Source organism: Manis javanica, chromosome 4 (genome assembly GCF_040802235.1).
Source record: "Manis javanica isolate MJ-LG chromosome 4, MJ_LKY, whole genome shotgun sequence".
NCBI lineage: Eukaryota > Metazoa > Chordata > Mammalia > Pholidota > Manidae > Manis > Manis javanica.
This window is the reverse complement of record NC_133159.1, coordinates 138056733-138077956: the sequence shown is the minus strand read 5'-3', so window position 1 is coordinate 138077956 and position 21224 is coordinate 138056733. Positions and strand designations below refer to the sequence as shown.

Genomic DNA, 21224 nt, shown 5'->3' with positions numbered 1-21224 from the left:
GTACATTGAAGGAAAACCTTAGATGAGATTATTTTAATTTACATAGCTGTACAAAGGCATTCTGACTAACAAGATATCCAGCTTGCTTTCACTATGCCACAATTGATTTTTGCTTTTTCATTTTATAGTAATAAGACTATGGATACTTTGAAGTGATACTAAGCTTATTTAATGTTAGAAGCTGTTCCTTGTTGATTAATAAGCACATGTATTTCTATAACTCCTCAAATAGAAAGTGCACAACTAGAGCCCGATGTCAAACAGAAAGAAACAAAGAGGAAACGAGTGGAAAGAGCAAATTCTAAGTCAAAAAGAAAGAAACCAAATGAATATTCAGAAAGTCCAAAAAAGACAAATGAGAAACCAGAAGAACTTGATAAAAGAAACATCTCCACTAGGGTAAAGCTAGACTCTTCCAAAGGTCTGTTTTCTAAAACATCCAGGAAGAAACAAACTGCTTGGAGTATAACATGTGAAGTGGAAAGAGAAGCAGTAGAAGATTGTGATATTCTGATACTAGACCATGACAAAGAGTCTACATCAGAAATGCCTGGTAGGTTAGATTTTCTCTCTCTACTACTAGAACTCTTCTTTTTTTATTTTTTTTAAGCCTCTCATTTTTTCTTCCCTTTTAATATATACTCATTGCAACATTCAAACAATACATTATATATAAAATAAGAAGTGGAAGTTCACTGATTAGTGTCACCACGAATAACTATATTTAATAGATTGGTGTTTGGTCTTGATTTTTCTGTGCTTCTAAAAATATACATTCTTTTGTAAAAGCCTGGAATCATACTATACATATTATTGTACACCTGTTTAACTTATTTTTGACGTGTTTGCATTTGAGTTACCTACCTTTTCCAAAGTACACTTTGAATTGCTTTATTCATCTATTTACGTAGCTTTAGAGTATGTTTTGTACAAGTCTCTTATTTTTTTAAAAACTGTTTTCATGTGTCTACCCTACTAAATGAATTACAGATTCTCTTAATTCTCACAAATCCCATTGAGGTTTTCATTTTGCATTAGTGTATAGATTAGTTTGGAGTAAACTGCTATTTTCACAAGATTCAATTTTCTCAATTGTATGTGTAGCATATCTCCATTTAACCAAGTTGATTTAGTAGGACATTTTAATGTTTCTTTGGTCAAAAGAGGCTCCACTAAGATTATGCTGCCTTTGTTCTATAGATTATTTTCTGTGGTACAAATTATTTTTTATATTTTATGTTTCTTGAGTGGTTATTAAAAGTTTTAATATGTACTGCACTGTCATGAGACTTTATGGTGGCTAGCTTTTAAGGGAGAACAGTTTTGATGTAAAGAATCTTAAATGTGAAGTTTTGAAATTGCCCTTTTCACATTTTTTGTAAATATAAATATTTATTGTTATGTGAAATAATAATGTAAATGTCTAAGAATATGCTTACATCAGTGAACAAATGCTTTAATACCTACTTTTTGTTTTAGATTCTGGAATTGAAGACATGCTTTGGACAGAAAAGTATCAACCTCAGAACTCCAGTGAACTCATAGGCAATGAGCTAGCTATAAAAAAATTACATAGGTTGGTAAAATTTGTAAAGCAATTGAGAAATAGTTTTGAATCTAGTTTTACTATTTGGTTGATTTTATGTATATTAAAATCTAGAAGTTATAAAGTATAATACATTACATAGTAAAATCTTTAAAAATTAAGAGAAAAGTAAATACCCTCTTTTCTCCCATTTCTTCTCCCCAGAGTTAGCCACCTCAACCCCTCCCCCATTGTAACCACCAGTCACTTCTCAGTGTTTATGAGTCTACTGCTATTTTGTTCATTTTGTTTGTTTTGTTTTTAGATTCCGTAAATAAGTGAACTTATATGGTATTTGTCTTTCTCCACCTGGCTTATTTCACTTAACATAATACCTTAGAGGTCTATCCGTGTCACAAATGACAGAATTTCTTTCTTTTTTATGACTGAATAATATTCCATTGGGTATATGTAACATGTCTTCTTTATCCATGCGTCTATTCATGGACACTTAGATTGCTTCCATATCTTGGCTATTGTAAATAATTCAGCCATAGGCATAGGGGTACATAAATCTTTCAAATCAGTGATTTTGTTTCTTTCAGGTAGAGTCTAGGAGTGGAATTACTGGATCAAATGGTATTTCTATTTTTGGTTTTTTTAGGAACTTCCATGCTGCTTTCCACAGAGGCTGCACCAATTTACATTCCCACCAACAGTGTAGGAGGGTTCCCTTGTCTTCACATCCTCACCAACACTTGTTATTTCTTGTCTTTTGCATAGTGGCCATTCTAACAGGTGTGAGGTGATACCTCATTGTGGTTTTGATTTGCATTTCCCTGATGATTAGCACTGTGGAGCACCTTTTCATGTTCCTGTTGACCATCTGTATTTCTCTGGAAGCTTATTTAATTCTTAAAACACTACAGTAAGGGTAAAAATGCTGTTGTCTTCATCTCATAGATGAGAAAGGAAACCTAGATATGTTATTTGTCTAAGGTCACGCAGCTAGACAGTGGTAGAGCTGAAATTCAAACTCAGGCAGTAATAATCCTTCTACTTAGACTTAGCACTGTATCTTAGGTATCTTTTGTGTCATCACATAATCTCCCTCAGTTCTTTATAGTTACTTTGTAACGGTTTCTTATGTGAGTATACCATAATGTACCTTTTCTCCTACTGATGTACAGTTTTACTTTTGGAGGCTTATGAATAGTGTTGCAGTGATTATCCTTGCACATATAGTCTTGTGTATTTTGGCAAAAATTACTTAATTTTAAAATATTCATGCCTGTATAAAAATACTTTGCTGTTTAGTTAATTCAGAAGCACCATGGAGTACTGAAACTAACATTATGCTGTAATCTTCCCCAAGAATCATTTTAACATGCAGTCTAAGATATATATGTTCTGCAGATTGTTTTTATTAACATACATTTTCTCTGTCAGTTGGTTGAATGATTGGAAAAGAAGAGCTGAATTGGAAGAAAGACAGAATTTGAAGGGAAAAAAGAATGAGAAACAGGAAGGTATTCTGAGTCATTTCCTCCATTTCACTGACCGTTTTTAGAATTAGATTAACTAAAAATTTTTATCAAGTTTCCTAATTGGTATTTTATATTTGATTTTCTACTTTTTATAAATTAAATTTCCATTATGTATTAGCAAGAAGTTTGTGATATTTGACCATTGAGTTTTATGAAGTAGAATTGTTACCTAATAAGCAATTATCATTTTATATGCATTTGAATAATTTTTCAGATCTATCGGATAACAGAGATTTTAAAGGCAGCTCAGATGAAGAGAATCGTCTTTGCAATACTGTTCTTATAACAGGGCCAACAGGAGTGGGGAAAACTGCTGCAGTTTATGCTTGTGCTCAGGAGCTTGGATTTAAGGTCAGTAATAAGGACAGTGGAAATAAGTTAATATAATCATTTTCCTTGAACTAAAAGAAAACATGAACTGTTCTGCCTTTTCTTCCATGTAATTTAGATATTTGAAGTGAATGCCTCTTCTCAGCGCAGTGGTAGACAAATTCTTTCTCAACTGAAGGAAGCTACTCAGTCCCATCAAGTAGACAAACAAGGTGTAAATTCACAAAAACCTTGTTTTTTTAGCAGCTACAATGTAGGCAAGTCACCAAGTAAGTAAATTATTTTCCTTAGTTATACTTTTTAAAAATAAAGTGTAAGAAAAGAATGCTAATAATCAGCATCTGGCCATTTGTTTTTGTCTTTTTCTACACATACATGTGCCTTTTAAATTTTCTTCTGGAAATGTTTTAAAACATGTCAAGACCATCATATAATTTACCCATATGTTATTCAAAAGGTATGTAACTGATAGGAACTTTTTAAAAAGCATAACCACAGTATCATAATCAGACCTAACAAAATTAACTACATACCTTGGTTTGATCTAATATACAATCTGATTTCAGTTTTCTGTTGTTTCAAATGGTTTGTTCAAATCAGGATCCAAACAAGTTCCACACCTTACATTTGCTTAATGTCCCCTAAGTTTCTCTTAATATAGCAATTCTCTCACCCTTTCTTTTCATACCATTTATTTGTTGAAGAACATGGGTCATTTGTCATAAAATTTCTCACATTCTGGATTTGGCTGATTGTATCTCCCTGGTATCAGTTAATATATTCCTCTTCCCTATATGTTTTGTAAACTGGCAGTTGGATCTGTGGGCTTGATTAGATTCAGGTTCTGTTTTGGGGCTAGCATACCTGCATAGGCAGGGCTGTGTACCTCCTATGGCATCATAGGAGATACATAAGGACTGGTTACCCCACTTTTAGTGATATTAAAGTTGATTGATGAGTTCAGTTGTTTTCTGTCTAATCCATCCATTATAAAAATTTCCCCATCACTCCCTTATCCAATGGTATTTTGCAGCCATTAACGATCTTTGTCTAGTAGACGAAGGGTTAAAAATTGGCAATTTTATAATTCACTCAGCCTTTCTGAATTTATTAGGTAGAATTCTAAGTATCACTGTTCCTCATCATACTTTAAAATACAGTTTGTACAGGCAAGGCAAGAGAAATGCTTCATCCTTCCTTTTATTTATCAGTTCTTTGAGTAATAGTGTCATAGTTATCTTCTGAAGCCAATCAATGAGTTTTTATATAGTTTAATTTTTTTCTTAGTGTTATTAAGGACTAATGGATTTGTGTATATATTTAATGTGTTTCAATCCTTTGTGTTCATTGTTCTTTGCTGCTTTAAAAATTTTCCTCTTTGTCAGTGGTTTTAAACAATTCCGATTATGATGTGCTTTGGTATAGTTTTCTTCATGTTTTATGTGCTCGGGGTTTTGTTGAGCTTCTTGGATGTATGGTTTATCAAACTTGGGAAAGTTCCAACCATTGTATTTTTTAACTGAAGTATGTTTGACATATAACATTGTGTGGATTTAAGATGTATGTACATGTTAATTTGATACATTTATATATTGCAATATGTTTGCCACTGTTGATAATTAGCCCCACTATCATGTTACATAATTATAATTTCTTTTGAGTGGTTGGAATAATTTATAGTCTCTTAGGAAGTTTAATGATTATAATATATTATTGTTTATATTCACTATATTGTGCATTAGGTTTGTAGGATTTACATAGTTCTCATTTCAAGTCTGTACTCTTAAACAACATGTATCCTTTCCTCCCACATAGTCCCCTGTTAGTCACCATTTTGCTCTCTTTTTTTATGAGTTTGGTCTTTTTAAGGTCCCACATATAAGTGATACCATATATTACAGGTAAGTACTTAACTTAGCTTGTTAGCATAATGTGCTCAAGTTCCATCCATATTGTCCTAAATGTCAGGCTGTCTGTCCTTCTTTCTCATTGCCGAATAATATTCCATTGTATATATACACAATATCTTTATCCATTCATCTGTTGACGGGCACTTAGGTTGTTTCCATGCCTTGGCTCTTGTGAGTAATGCTGCAATAAACATGGGAGTGCATATACCTCCCTGATATGCTGTTTTCATTTCCTTTGGGTATGTTTCCAGAGGTGAAATTGCTGGTTTGCCTGGTAGATCTATTTTTAATTTTTTGAGGAGCCTCCATATTATTTTCCAGAATGGCTATACTAATTTATGTTCCCACTAAAAGTATACAAAGGTTTGCTTTTTTCCACATCCTTACCAACACTTGTTTTCTCTTCAGATATTTTTTTTCCTGCCTTCCCTTCTTTGGCAACTCCAACTATATGTATGTTAGTTTTTGCACAATTCACTGATTACTTGTTCAGTTTTTCAGTCTATTTTCTTCTTTGTGTTTGATTTTGGATAGCTTCTATTACACTTTATTCAAGTTCACAAACCTTATCTTCTGCAATATCTAGTATGCTGTTAGCACCACCCAGTCTTTTTTTGTTTTTTGTTTTTCATTTCACACATTGTAGTTTCATTTCTAGAAGCTTGATTGGGGTCTTTACATCTTCTGTGTTACCATACCCAATCTTTCCTGTAGATTTTGAACATATGAAATACAGTTAAAATAACTGTTTAGTGTTCTTGTCTACTAATTCTTGTCATCTGTATCATTTCTGAGTTGGTTTCACTTGACTGATTTTTTTTTTAACCTCATTATAGATTGTGTTTTCCAGCTTTTTTGGGTGCCTGATAATTTTGGTTGGATGTCAGGCTTTGTGCAGTTTATCTTGTTGGGTGCTGGCTATTTCTGTATTCCTGAACTTTTTTCTGGGATGTTAAGTTACTTAAAAACAGTTTGATCTTTTCAGGTCTTTTATACTATCTGACGTGAGACCATAGGAGCATTTAGTCTAGGACTAATTTTGCCCCATTACTTAGGCAAAACCCTCTGAATACTCTATTCAGTGCCCCATTAATTATTAAGTTTGTCACTGTGTTTAGTGGGAAGAGGAACTATTCCCAGCTCTCTGGGAGCCTCAGAGATTGTTTTCTCTGATCCTTCATTGATCATTACTCAATTGAGAACTTGAGCAGGTCTGTTTGCAAATTTTTGGAGCTCTCTGTGCAGCTCTCTGATACTCTGCCCTATGAACTCTGCCTTGGCTTCCTTGGCTTCCTACTTCAGTCTCCTCAACTTGGGGAAATCTGGACTGGGTTCTCCCTCTTCCCTGCGGCCTGGCAGGTCTTGAGGCGATACGAAGACACTCTGCAGGGTTCCTGGGTTGGGTTCTTGCCTCTCTGGTATCACTGTTCTTTGTGCCAGGAAGTCCAAAGTCTTAAAAAGCATTGTTTCATTTATTAGTTTCCGTGTTTGTAGTTATTTCAGATGGCGTAGTCGAGTCTGTAGTTTGGCCAGAAGTATTACCTTCTCATTATCTCATCTTTGGCCAGGAGGAAATCATTCTAACTGGCTGTGTCCTTTTGACATAGACCCAGTAATGTTTGATCTTTTCTTGCTTTCTGCCTTGTTAAGATGTCCTGAACCTAGAATTAAGTAGTTTTCCAAGGAGTTGATTCTTTTGGTAGAAAATGCTTTAAAAAGAATAGAGTGATAAAATTTAACCAAGTACATACCTAAAAATAAAAACTGACATGAATTTTCTAAAACCAGTCTTTGGGCTGATGCCAGTCCATGATCAAGCGATCCTTAGTCTATGACAAAATTAGAAAAATAAGGACAAAGTATTGTTTTCTTTTTTTATAAATTGAAATCTATACAATGTAAAGAAATATTTTTTATTTTAAGATTATGAGCCTTTTGTGATATTAAAATGGTCTGTTTCTATGAAATGATACTGATGTCTGTGATAGTTTTTCAAAATTTTCAGTAAGTTTTCCAAACACCTATAATATGCAAGGGATGTGATAAGCTCTGTGGTAATACAGGGGTGCAAAAAAAGAATAAGACACAGTCATTGAATTGTGCATGTATGATGGTACATGAAGATCCTGTTCCATGAAGACTGTAAGGTAATTAGCACATGTGAGGACTGAATCAGAGTACCCAGTGGGGAGAAAAGGACATACTCTGGAATAACTGCTGGGTGCCATAGAGCTTCTGGACGGTAGAGATCAACCATTTATTTTTTAACTTTGTATGCGTCCTCCATAGCATCTATAGAAAAACATATTTCCTTGCAATGTCAATTTACTATATAGCTAAGCTGAAGCTGGATAATATCAAAATATGCTCACTATGTACTGTTACCATGTTTTCTCCAGCCTCTTTTGACCTTAAGCAGATGTAGAGAGAGTGAATGGAGAGATTATGAACATTATTTGCTTCAAGAATGTGTTTCTTTAGCAAAGAATATCTTTTCCAAATGACTGGCTTTATGTTCTCTACTAGTAGAGTAATTGTAATAATGCTGTTATATATTTGCATGTACAGAATATTTGAAAGAATGAAAGAAAATTTTGGTATCAGTTTTTAGCTGGTAAGAGAAACATAGACTGTGGATAACTCAACCTTGCCAACTATTTAATTTTTAGATTATTTATCTTTAAGTGCAATTTGTTTTTGGCAGAAAAATTAAACTCCCCTAAGAAAGCTGTTTCATCACCAAGGAAACTTCCTCCACCATCATCACAAAGTAGTGGACCAAAGCGAACACTTCCACCTAAAACTTTGGCAAATTATTTTAAAGTGTCTTCCAAGACAAGAAATAATGAAAAAACAGGAGCCCTTCTGGAAAATAATAAAGGTAAGATATTAAATTAGCACAATAAATATGGCATTTCTTAGTGACTATGATACATAAAAATGTGGTCATATTTCATGATCAAAATTCACCAGAATGTTATTTATTAAACCTCAGCTATGTGGAAGGTCCTGCATATAAGTGTTTTGATATTCTGTTTCAGTTTTATTTTTTTAATTAAAGTATCATTGATATATACAATCTTATGAAGGTTTCACATGAACAACATGGTGGTTTCAACATTCACCCATATTATCAAGTCCTCACCCCCACCAATGCAGTCACAGTCTATCAATGTAGTAAGATGCTTTAGAGTCATTACTTGTCTTCTCCATGCTATACTGCCTTTCCCGTGACCCACCTATATTGTATGTGCTAATTACAATGACCCTTAATCCCCTATCCCTCCCTCCCCATCCACCCTCCCCAGTCCCTTTCCTTTGGTAACCCCTAGTCCCTTCTTGGAGACTGTGAGTCTGCTGCTGTTTTGTTCCTTCAGTTTTGCTTTGTTGTTATACTCCACAAATGAGTGAAATCATTAGGTATTTGTCTTTCTCCACCTGGCTAATTTCACTAAGCATAATCCCCTCCAGCTCCATCCAGCTCCATTGTTGTAAATGGTAGGATTTGTTTTCTTCTTCTGGTAGAATAGTATTCCACTGTGTATATGTACCACATTCTTCTTTATTTATCTACTGATGGACACTTAGGTTGTTTCCATATCTTGGCTATTGTAAATAGTGCTGTGATAAACATAGTGGTGCATATGTCTTTTTGAATCAGAGCTTGTTTTCTTCAGGTAAATTCCTAGGAGTGAAATTCCTAGGTCAAATAGTATTTCTATGTTTAGTTTTTTGAGGAATCTCCATAATGCTTTCATAATACTTGAACTGATTCACATTCCCACCAACAGTGTAGGAGGGTTCCTCTTTCTCTGCATCCTTGCCAGCATTTGTTGTTCCTAGTCTTTTCTATGTTAGCCATCCTAACTGGTGTGAGAGAATATCTCATTGTGGTTTTAATTTGCATTTCCCTGATAATTAACAATGAGGAGCATCTTTTCATGTGCCTGTTGGCCATCTGAATTTCTCCTTTGGAGAAGTGTCCATTCATATCCTCTGCCCATTTTTTAATCACATTATTTGCTTTTTGCATCTTGAGGCATGTGAGTTCTTTATATATTTTGGATGTTAACCCTTTATTATATATGTCATTTACGAGTATATTCTCCCATAATGTAGGGTGCCTTTTTGTTCTGCTAATAGTGTCCTTTGCTGTACAGAAGCTTTTTTAGTTTTATGTAGTTCCATTTGTTGATTTTTGCTGTTGTTTTCCTTTCCCAAGGAGATGTGTTCAGAAAAATGTTGCTCATGTTTATATTCAAGAGATTTTTGCCTATGTTTTCTTCTGAGAGTTTTATGGTTTCATGACTTACATTCAGGTCTTTGGTTCATTTCGAGTTTACTTTTGTATATGGAGTTAGACAATAATCCAGTTTCATTCTTTTACGTGTAGCTCTCCAGTTTTGCCAACACCAGTTGTTGAAGAGGCTGTCATTTCCCCATTGTGTATCCATGGCTCCTTTATCATATATTATTTATCCATATATATGTGGGTTTATGTCTGTGCTGTGTTCTGTTCCATTGATCTATGGGTCTGTTCTTGTGCCAGTACCAAATTGTTTTGATTTCTGTGGCTTTGTAGTAGAGCTGGAAGTCGGGAAGCATAATCCCTCCAGTTTTGTTCTTCCTTCTCAGGATTGCTTTGGCTATTCAGGGTCTTTTGTGGTTCCATATGAATTTTAGAACTATTTGTTCTAGTTCATTGAAGAATGCTGTTGGTATTTTGATAGGGATTGCATTGAATCTGTAGATTGCTTTAGGCAGAATGGCCATTTTGACAATATTAATTCGTATCCATGAACATGGGATGTATTTCCATTTGTGTCTTCTTTAATTTCTCTAATGAGGGTCTTGTGGTTTTCAAAGTATAGGTCTTTCACCTCCTTGGTTATGTTTATTCCTAAGTATTTATTCTTTTTGATGCAATTGTAAATGGAGTTATTTTCCTGATTTCTCTTTCTGATAGTTTATTGTTAGTATATAGGAATGCAACAGATTTCTATGTATTAATTTTGTATCCTGCAACTTTGCTGAATTCAGTTTTTCTAGTAGTTTTTGGTGGATTCTTTAAGGTTTTCTATGTACAGTATCATGTCATCTGCCAACAGTTACAGTTTAACTTCTTCCTTACCAATCTGGGTACCTTTTATTTCTTTGTGTTGTCTGATTGCCATGACTAGGACCTCCAGTACTATATTGAATAAAAATGGGGAGAGTGGGTATCTTTGTCTTGTTCCTGATTTTAGAGGAAAAGCTTTCAGCTTTTCACTGTTAGGTATGATGTTGGCTGTGGGTTTGTCATATATGGCCTTACTCATGTTGAGCTACTTGCCCTCTGTACTCATTTTGTTGAGAGTTTTTATCATGAATGGATGTTGAGTTTTGTCAAATGATTTTTCAGCATCTATGGAGATGATCATGTGATTTTTGTCCTTTTTGTTGATGTGGTGTATGATGTTGACTAATTTTTGAATATTGTACCATCCTTGCATCCCTGGAATAAATCCCACTTAGTCATGATGGATGATCTTTTTGGTGTATTGTTGAATTTGGTTTGCTAATGTTTTGTTGAATATTTTTGCATCTATGTTATTGAGGGGTAGTGGTCTGTAATTTTCTTTTTCTGTGGTGTTTGTCTTATTTTGGTATTAGAGTGATGCTGGCCTCATAGAATAAGTTTGGAAGTATTCCCTCTTCTACTTTTTGGAAAACTTTAAGGAGGATGGATATTAGGTCTTTTCTAAATGTTTGATAAAATTCAACATGAAGCCATTTGGGCCAGCTTTTTTGTTCTTAGGTAGTTTTTTGATTACCAGTTCAATTTCATTGCTGATAATTGGCCTGTTCAGATTTTCTGTTTCTTCCTGGGTTGGTCTTGGAAGGTTGTATTTTTCTAGTAAGTTGTCCATTTCTTCTAGGCTATCCAATTTGTTGGCATATAATTTTTTATAGTATTCTCTAGTAATTCTTTATTTTCATGGTATCCATAGTGATTTTTCCTTTTTCATTTCTTAGCCTGTTTGTGTGTATATACTCCCTTTTTTTTCTTGATAAGTCTGGCTAGGGGTTTATCTATTTTGCCTATTTTCTCAAAGAACCAGCTCTTGGTTTCATTGATTGTTCCTATTGTTTTATTCTTCTCAATTTTATTTATTTCTGCTTTGATCTTTATTATGCCCCTCCTTCTACTGATTTTGGGCCTCATGTGTTCTTCTTTTTCTAGTTTCATTAATTGTGAGTTTTAACTGTTCATCTGGGACTGTTCTTGTTTCTTGAGGTAAGCCTGGTTTGCTATATACTTTCCTCTTAGAATTGCCTTCGCTGCGTCCTGCAGATTTTGGGCTGTTGAGTTGTTGTTTTCATTGTCTCCATATATTGCTTAATCTCTGTTTTAATTTGGTCATTAATCCATTGATTATTTAGGAGTGTGTTGTTAAGCCTCTGTGTGTTTGTGGGCTTTTTTTTTTCTTTGCATAATTTATTTCTAGTTTCATACCTTTGTGGTCTGAGAGGCTGGTTGGCATAATTTCAATCTTTCTGAATTTGTTGAGGCTCTTTTTGTGGCCTAGTATGTGGTCTATTCTGGAAAATGTTCCATGTGCACTTGAGAAGAATGTGTATCCTGCTGCTTTTGAGTGGAGTGTTCTGTAGACATCTGTTAGGTCCATCTGTTCTAATGTGTTGTTGAGTGCCTGTATCCTTGCTTATTTTCTGTCTGGTTGATGTGTCTTTCAGAGTGTGTGGTGAATACATTGCATTTTGTTTCCCCCTTTAATTCTGTTAGTATTTGTTTCAGACACTTAGGTGCTTCTATATTGGATGCATAGATATTTATAATGGTTATATCCTCTTGTTGGACTGACCCCTTTATCATTATGTAATGTCCTTCTTTGTCTCTTGTTACTTTCTTTGTTTTGAAATCGATTTTGTACTGCTACGCCTGCTTTTTTCTGCCTATTATTTGCATGAAATATCTTTTTCCATCCCTTCACTTTTAGTCTGTATATGTCTTTGGGTTTGAAATGAGTCTCTTGTAGGCAGTATATAGATGGTTCTTGTTTTTTTTATCCATTCTGTAACTCTCTGTCTTGATTGGTGCATTCAGTCCACTTACATTTAGGGTGGTTATCGAATGATATATAGTTTTTGCCACTGTAGGCTTTAGATCTGTGGTTACCAAAGGTTCAGGGCAGCTTCTTTACTATCTAACAGTCTATCTTAAGTCGCTTATTACACTATTTCAGACACAATCTAAAGGTTTTTTTTTTCTCCCCTTCTTCCTCCTCCACTCTTTTTATATTTGGTGTCATATTCTGTACTCTGTGTGTCCCTTGTTGAACTTTCTGAGTAGTTGATTTAATTTTGTATTTGCTTAGTAATTAATTGGTCTACTTCCTTTGCTGTGATTTTATTTTCTCTGGTGACAGCTCTTGAGCATTAGGGGCACTTCCATATAGAGCAGACCCTTCAAGATACCCTGTAGAGATGATCTGTTGGTGAATTTCCTCTACTTTTGCTTCTCTGGAAATTGTTTAATCCCTCCTTCAAATTTAAATGATAATCTTGCTGGATAGAGTATTCTTGGTTCGAGGCCTTTCTGTTTTATTGCACTAAATATATCATGCCACTTCTTTCTTGTCTGTAAGGTTTCTGCTGAGAAGTCTGCTGATAACTGGATGGGGTTTCCCTTATAAGTGATCTTTTTCTTTCTCTGGCAGTTTTCAGTACTCTCTCCTTGTTCTTTATCTTTGCCATTTTAATTATTAAATGTCTTGGTGTTGTCTTCCTAGGGTTCCTTGTGTTGGGAGATCTCTGCACCTCCATAACCTGAGCGACTATTTACTTCCCCAGATTGGGAAAGTTTTCAACAAGTATTTCTTCAAAGAGACTTACTGTCCCTTTTTCTCTCTTCTTCTGGTACCCCTATAATATGAATATTGTTCCTTTGTGTTGGTCACACAGCTCTCGTACTATTCTTTCATTCCTAGAGATCCTGTTTTTCTCTCTGTTCCTCGCTTCTTTGTTTTCCTGTTCTCTAATTTCTGTTTCATTTACTGTCTCCTGTACCTCATATAACCTACTTTTAAATCCCTCCATTTTGTGTTTTATTTAAGATACTGCATTTTTCAAAGTTTCTTTCTCTTTCTTTAAGTCCTCCTTGAGATCTTGAATGTTTTTCTGTAGCTCTGTGAACATGTTTATGACTTTTATTTTGAAATCTTTGTGAGGAAGATTGGTGATTCTATTTCACTAATCTCCTCTTTCTGGCATTTTTTTCTTGTAATTTTGTTTGGACCATATTCCTTTGCCGCTTCATTTTTTTAGTGTTACCTATGGAGTAATAACTTTGTATAGCAGCTCCCTCTAGTGCCCAGAAGCTGTACTCTCTGGAGCTGCCTTGCACCTGCCGCAGTGGCAGGGGTCTTTTTTACTCAAGCTGAACTGGGGCCTGCTGGGAGGAAAAAGCTTGGTTGGGAGGGTTTCCTGCCTTCCAGGCTGTGTCACCTGCTTTCACTGCCAGACCTAGTGGGTTGTGTATATAGGGAGGAGCCTCTGTGCTACACTCCTGTAGCTGCCATGGGCATGGCCGCTCTGTGGTTGGCCTTGTGCAATGGCAGGGGTGGCAGGTGAGTGGGACTGGCACCTGCTGTGAGGAAGGAGCGGCAGGCTGCCTACTGTGATGGGGGGGCCTGGGTGCAGTTGCCAGCCAAGGGGATGGAGCATCTGGAGCTCCTGAGAGTTCTCAACCTGCTGTGATGAGCGTGCCAGGAAGGCTTTGTCTACCTGCCCTTTCTCCTGAGCAGCAAGCTCTTTTGCTCCTTTAGTACCCCTCTCACTGCTAGGAAGTCCTTCAAACTGCCCACCTTTCTTTTGTCCCAGGGGTGCTGGTATTGCATAGCTGTTCTCCACAAGCAGCTAGAATCTCAGTCTGTCAAAATATCCCGCTTGTTTTTGCTTTCCAACCCCACTAATCTCTAGAGCACCATGCAATGGGGGTTTGTGCTCCTGGAGCAGATCTCCAGGGCTGGGCATTCAGCAGTCCTGGGCTTCTACTCCATCCCTGCTCTGTTTCCCTTCCGTCTGTGGGCTGGGGTCGGGGGAGGGCTTGGGTGCTGCTGGATCATGGATTTGCTACTTTACCCTTTTCTGTGGGGTCTTTTCTTTTTCACTAGATGTAGGCTGTCTGTTCTGCTGTCTTCAGGTCACTTTTTCAGGATTGGTTGTATTTGCTGTATTTTCATGTTTTATGTGATTTTGGGAAGAGGTTTCTGCCTCACTTCTTACGCCGCCGTCTTTTCTCCTCTCTTCAGTTTTGATAGGGGATTTCAGTTTTGAGTTTCTTCTGTGGAAATATCCAGTGTTCTACTAAAAATTGATTTTTATCTAAAATACTAATATTTTACTTATGCAGGAATCAAATCTTTTGAACAGAAGCAAATTATTAAGACTAAGTCTATAAACACAACTAATTCAAATGTCAGAGAATTTGGACCTGAGGAACCCAACAGGAAAAATGCAACATCTCTCATTCTTTTTGAAGAGGTAGGCTTACAGAGGTGTGCATTCATGGTATCTCATGACAAAAATTTATCCTATAGATTATCGTATGTGTTAACTATAAAGTATTGTAAAATGGCCAAGAAAGTCAGGAATACTTGTATCTATTTGAAACTAAAGCTAATGAAACTGTCAACTATGGAAGAATTTTTCAGAAAGGTGATTAATGCAGTTTGGTGTTCTTAGTTATTGTTTAATGATTACAGAAACTATTCTGACTCACTTATCTACAAGTGACTGCATTTCTTTTGTTTTAATGTTTGATAATTTTTTATTCTTTTGATAGTGTAAGAAGTAACCTTCCAGCATGAGCTAAATTCATACTGTTCATAAACTCATAAATTTTGTCACTAATAGACATACCTATTACACATATACACGAGTGATGTTCAGGAAGTGTAATGTTACTCACTACATTAATACTCTAATAAATGGTTCTTAGGTTGATGTCATTTTTGAAGAAGATGCTGGCTTTTTGAATGCAATCAAAACATTCATGGCAACAACTAAAAGACCTGTAATCCTTACTACAAGTGGTAGGTAACAGTGAGTTACAATTAATTACTTTTGGTTAAGTATTTTGGGAAAGCTTCTAATTTTAGTTAGAAATATTCTTTAAAATTCATCTATAAATGAAGTCTTTTTTTTTTAAATGACAAGTGTCCTTAGTTATTTTTTAAACTAAGATTTAATCAAATTTGCTATTGATTTGCAGCCTTGAATAATTATAAAAATAATATATTACTTTGCAAATAGCAGTGACTAAAAATAGATACTCCTTTGAGTCACTTATGTTGAATTAGTTATTTATGAAAGTGACAGCAGCCTAGAATGTAGATAGACTTATGGACTAGCCAGTGAAGAGGTTTGGTGGTCAGGAACATAACAGACCCTTGTCTTTGCCTTTTCCTCACACCTGTAATTAGGTCACCAAACCTTATTAACTGGTCAAAATTTTATATGCAACCCAACCTTTCTACAGTTCCTTAACATTGAATTTAGCCATTCCTTAATCCCTGATAACACTTCCATATGGGTTATTGCATATTTTAGCTAAGGTAGTCCCTAGTTCTAATAGTTCCTATTCAATGTTTAATTTTAAAACTCATACAATTTCTTATTTTTATTATAAATATTATAATAATGTTTTCTAATGTTTTTCATTGTAGATATTCAGTAGAATATATTGGCTATGGATTTCCATCAGAAAATGTGTTTATATTAGACTTCACTTACAGATCAATGGTCCATTTGAGTTAGTGATTATACTCTAAAAATATCAATAAGAATCATTAATCACAAGTTAGATAGCAGTTTAATTAAAAGATCATATTTACTTTAGGTTGAGATAGAAATTCAGGTCCTTAATGATTTATAATTTGCATATTTTATTTTCATTACTGAAGAAATATAGAATATTTTCATAAAATATAACTGAAAAAAATAACTTAGCTGGTCTAACTATTAAAAAAAAAATTTTCCCCATACAGATCCCACATTTAGTTTAATGTTTGATGGCTGCTTTGAAGAAATTAATTTCAGTACTCCTTCGCTGGTAAGTTCTGAATTTTGGTGATCATAAATTATGTATCACAGTTATATGAAAGGTAGTTTATTATGATAGTTATATTTTTAAAACATGGTTACTAAGAGAGATGTTAAAATTTTGAGTTTTAAGCAACTTCTGTTATTTTTATTTTTTGCTTTAAAAATATTTTTTTCAAAATTCAAATTTTTACTGCACTCCAGTGTTCATTAGGTTTTTTTTCGTAGTAACAGTGCTTTATTGAGGTGAAATTTACATTTAGTTAAAACGACTTAAGTACACAACTTTATAAATGTGAACATATGTAAACATCCCTGCAACCATCACTCAGATAAAAATACAGAACACTTCTGTCACCTCCAAAAGTTCCTTTGGGCCCTTTGTAGTCAGCACTCTACCAGAGATAACCACTATTCTAATGTATATTAACTGTAATATTAGTTTTGTCTATTCTGAAATTTCAAATAATAGGAAATATTATGTGTCCTTTTGTATCTGGTTTCTTTTACTTAACATTGTTTTTTAGACTTAACCATACTATTGTATCAATGGAATTATGGTGTCATATGCATTATGTCATTTAGCTATTTAAGACTGTGCCAAATAGATCTCGAGACCTCCAGTGCATTAGAATTCTAGCAGCTCTTGTCAGTCTTCTTCAGCCATGGTAGTTGTATCCATTTGTGTGTGTGTGTTTGCATTTTTTAATTAGCTTTATTGAAGTATAATTTATATACAGTAAAATTCACCCACTGCAAGTGCATGTTTCAGTGAATTTTGACAAATGTAGATAAAGAACATTTTCATTACCTCAGAAGATTCCCCTGTGGTCCATTGTGTTTTGTCCTGTCTCCTAACCATTGCCTTCACAACAACCACTCTATTTTCTGTCACTGTGGATTAGGACATATTATTTATTTATTTTATTTTATTTTATCTTGGTATCATTAATATACAATCACATGAGCAACATTGTGGTTACTAGATTCACCCCATTATCAAGTCCGCACCACATACCCCATTACAGTCACTGTCCATCAGCATAGTAAGATACTACAGAGCCACTATTTGTCTTCTCTGTGCTATACTACCTTCCCTGTGCACCCCCGTACATTATGTGTGCTAATCGTAATGCCCACTTTTCCCCCTTATCCCTCCCTTCCCACCCACCCTCCCCAGTCCCTTTCCCTTTGGTAACTGTTAGTCCATTCTTGGGTTCTGAGTCTGCTACTGTTTTGTTCCTTCAGTTTTTTCTTTGTTCTTATACTCCACAGATGAGTGAAATCATTTGGCACTTGTCTTTCTCCACCTAGCTTATTTCACTGAGCATAATACCCTCTAGCTCCATCTGTGCTGTTGCAAATGGTAGAATTTGTTTTCTTCTTATGGGTGAATAATATTCCACTGTGTATGTGTACCACATCTTCTTTATCCATTCATCTACTGATGGACACTTGGATTGCTTCCATTTCTTGGCTATTGTAAATAGTGCTGCAGTAAGCATAAGGGTGCATATTTCAAACTGGGCTCCTGCATTCTTAGGGTAAATTCCTAGGAGTGGAGATCCTGGGTCAAGTGGTATTTCTATTTTTAGTTTTTCAGTAACCTCCATACTGCTTTTCACAATGGTTGAACTGTTTTACATTAACACCAGCAGTATAGGAGGGTTCCCCTTTCTCCACATTCTTGCCAGCATTTGTTGTTCCTAGTCTTTTCTATGTTGGCTGTCCTAACTGGTGTGAAGTAATATCTCATTGTGGTTTTAATTTGCATTTCTCTGATAATTAGTGATGTGGAGCATCTTTTCATGTGCCTGTTGGCCATCTGAATTTCTTTTTTGGAGAAGTGTCTGTTCATATCCTCCACCCATTTTTTAATAGGGTTATTTGCTTTTTGGGTATTGAGGTGTGTGAGTTCTTTATGTATTTTGGATGTTATCCACTTGTCGGATATGTCATTTACAAATATATTCTCCCATACTGTAGGATGCTTTTTTGTTCTGCTGATGGTGTCCTTTGCTGTACAGAAGCTTTTTAGCATGATGTAGTCCCATTTGTTCATTTTTTATTTTGTTTCCCTTCCTCAAGGAGATGCATTCAGGAAAAAGTTGCTTATGTTTATATTTAAGAGATTTTTGCCTATGTTTTCTTATAAGAGTTTTATGGTTTCATGACTTACATTCAGGTCTTTGATCCATTTCAAGTTTACTTTTGTGTATGGCGTTAGACAATAATCCAGTTTCATTCTCTTACATAGGACATATTTTTTAATAGTTAAAAAAAGTACTTCAGAGATTAAAATATGCATTCTTAATTTTTCATATGTATTGAACTTTAACATTGTACTAATTTTCAGAGAATCTAAGGACCTTGCAAAAGTATGTCCATTTTATGCTTTAGCTCTCAAATGTTTTTACATTTACATACATTATAAACTTCCCCATACAATGCCATATGTATTTTTTTGCTTTAACCAATCATATATGTTTTAAAGAAAGTAAAAGGATAAAAGTAGACATTTATACTTACCCATATACAGTTAATCCTTGAATAACATGGGTTTGAAGTGATGGGTCCACTTATACCTGGATTTTTTTTCAATAAATATACTGGAAACTTTTGGAGATTTGCAACAGTTTGAAAAAGAATTTCATTTCTCTAGCTTACTTATTGTAGCAATACAGCACATAATCACATAACATACAAAATATGTGTTAATTATGTTATCAGTAAGGCTTCTGATCAACAGTAGGCTATTAGTAGTTAAGTTTTGGGGGAGTCAAAAGCTATATATATCTTTTTGACTGTGTGGGGAGTTGGTGTCCCTACCTCTTGCATTGTTCAAGGGACAACTGTGCTTATAATTTCTGAAGTGCTTCATTCCTTCCTGAAGATCCAAGTTTTACTTTGGCTTTGTTTCTCTTCAGCCTGAAGTATTCATTAGCAGTTCTCATAGAGCAGGTCTGCTGGCAATGGATTAGATTAGATTTCATTTACCTGAAAATGACTTTGTTTTTACCTCATTCTTAAAGGATATTTTCCTTTGATGTAGAAATCTATGTTCTCCATTTTCCATTACTACTTTAAAGATAGTACTCTGTCTTTTGGTCACCATTGTTTCAGATTATGTCAAAAGTCTCTTCTTTCATTCTTTTCGCTTCCTATGTAATATGTCATTTTTTTTCTGGTTGCCTTTATGATGCTTCGACTTTCAGTTTTCAGCAGTTTGCCTGTGATGTGCCCAGGTGGTAGCTTTCTTCATTTTTATCCTGCTGTGGTTCTTGGATATCTACAGTTCTTAAATATGTGTCATTCTTCTAACTATGGAAATTTTTAGACTAATTTTTTTCAAGATCTATTTTATGCCCATTTTCTCTGTTTTTCCCTCTTGGATATTTAGTTACAAGTATGTTAGACATTTTGCACTGTTGCACATGCACTGAGGTGTGCTGTTCTCCCAGCCCCAAATTTTTTCTTTTTGTACTTTGATCATTTATATTGAATTGTCTTCAAGTTTACTGACAACTTTTTTTCCTACCACCTGTGTTCTTCCATGAGGCCCATCCAATTAAACTTTTATTTTTTAGTTTTACGATTTCTGTTTGCTACTTATCACTTCTGTTTTTCTGGTGAGATTTCCTATTCATTGTGATCATGTCTTCCTTAAGCATAGTTTTACTATCTGTTATAAAACCCTTTGCTATTTCCAACATCCTCATCAACTTGTGGTCAGTCTCTGTTGATTGTCTTGTCTCTGAGGTATTGGTTACTGTCTTATTCCTTTGTATTTCTAGGATTTTTAGATTTTTATCCTGTACTTTATGAATGATACATTTCAGACACTCTGGATTCTGTTATGTTCCTCTGAACAAGTATTCTATAGTATGTAGCAGCTAAAATTTGCATTCAGCCCTTTAGTTTTAGCTGGGCTGCCTTGAGAGGCTAAACATGTACACTCAAACATCAGTCAGTGATGCACATTCTTTGTAGCTAGAATTTCTGTATCTCTTAAGTTCATGACCTCCCCTCTCACTTTACAGCAGCTGCAGGCATCCCAAACTTTGTCCTCTGGTTCAAGCCAGTAACACTGTGAGTTTCTGTCTGAATTCTAGCCACCACTGCTGCATCCAACCACCAGTCAAAAATCAGTTTCTGAGTGGGGGTAGGGAATTCACCCAGGTCTTTGATCCATTTCAAGTTTACTTTTGTTTACAAGTGTTGATTTCCTTCCATTCTTCTTTGCCCTTGGTTATTCTCTTGTGCCTTTAGGCAGATAGTTTTTTTATATTTATTTGTAGTTGGTAATAGAGTTTATAGTTATTATTGCAGGCAGGGTTTGTCTGATAGTAGGCACTTCTTCATTACTAAAAGCAGAAGTCCCAGTTTGGGGGAAGCAGAAGTCCCAGAAGTGTGCAGAAGTGATATGTGTATGTATAGGATATGTATATATACACATATATGTAAAATAAAGTCAAAGGTTTTATAGGGAAATTTTTTTAATGATCTTTTTCACTATAAAGAAAAAATGCTAGGGTCTTGTAATATCTGTGAAATGTAAATACAATTTTATTTGTTTTAGCTTTTCAAGGTAAAAGACTGCATAAACTACAATGAAAGGATAATTGTACATTTTTTGTTTAACAAAAAAATATAAGCATATTAATGGAACTTTAAATAAAATGAAAAAATTTACTTGGTCCATTGATCACATTTTTTTCATTTTTTCCTCTTCCATTTCTTGTTTACATACATTTATGCTGCTATGCATACGTTGATACAATTTTCTAACTCTGGTTTTTAAATCACTTA

General features: G+C 34.8%; 1 protein-coding gene across 2 annotated transcripts in view; it reads left to right on the top strand.

The window, feature by feature from the left end:
* Positions 1–21224, top strand: part of ATAD5 (ATPase family AAA domain containing 5) — a 53759-nt gene that overhangs the window by 26807 nt on the left and 5728 nt on the right. For both annotated transcript variants that reach the window (XM_073235120.1, XM_017677618.3), the window contains exons 10-18: positions 233–553; positions 1480–1576; positions 2975–3054; positions 3287–3423; positions 3521–3671; positions 8017–8193; positions 14725–14855; positions 15313–15406; positions 16361–16425. In XM_073235120.1, coding sequence (XP_073091221.1) covers positions 233–553; positions 1480–1576; positions 2975–3054; positions 3287–3423; positions 3521–3671; positions 8017–8193; positions 14725–14855; positions 15313–15406; positions 16361–16425 — 1253 coding nt within the window. The remainder of the gene's footprint in view (positions 1–232; positions 554–1479; positions 1577–2974; positions 3055–3286; positions 3424–3520; positions 3672–8016; positions 8194–14724; positions 14856–15312; positions 15407–16360; positions 16426–21224) is intronic.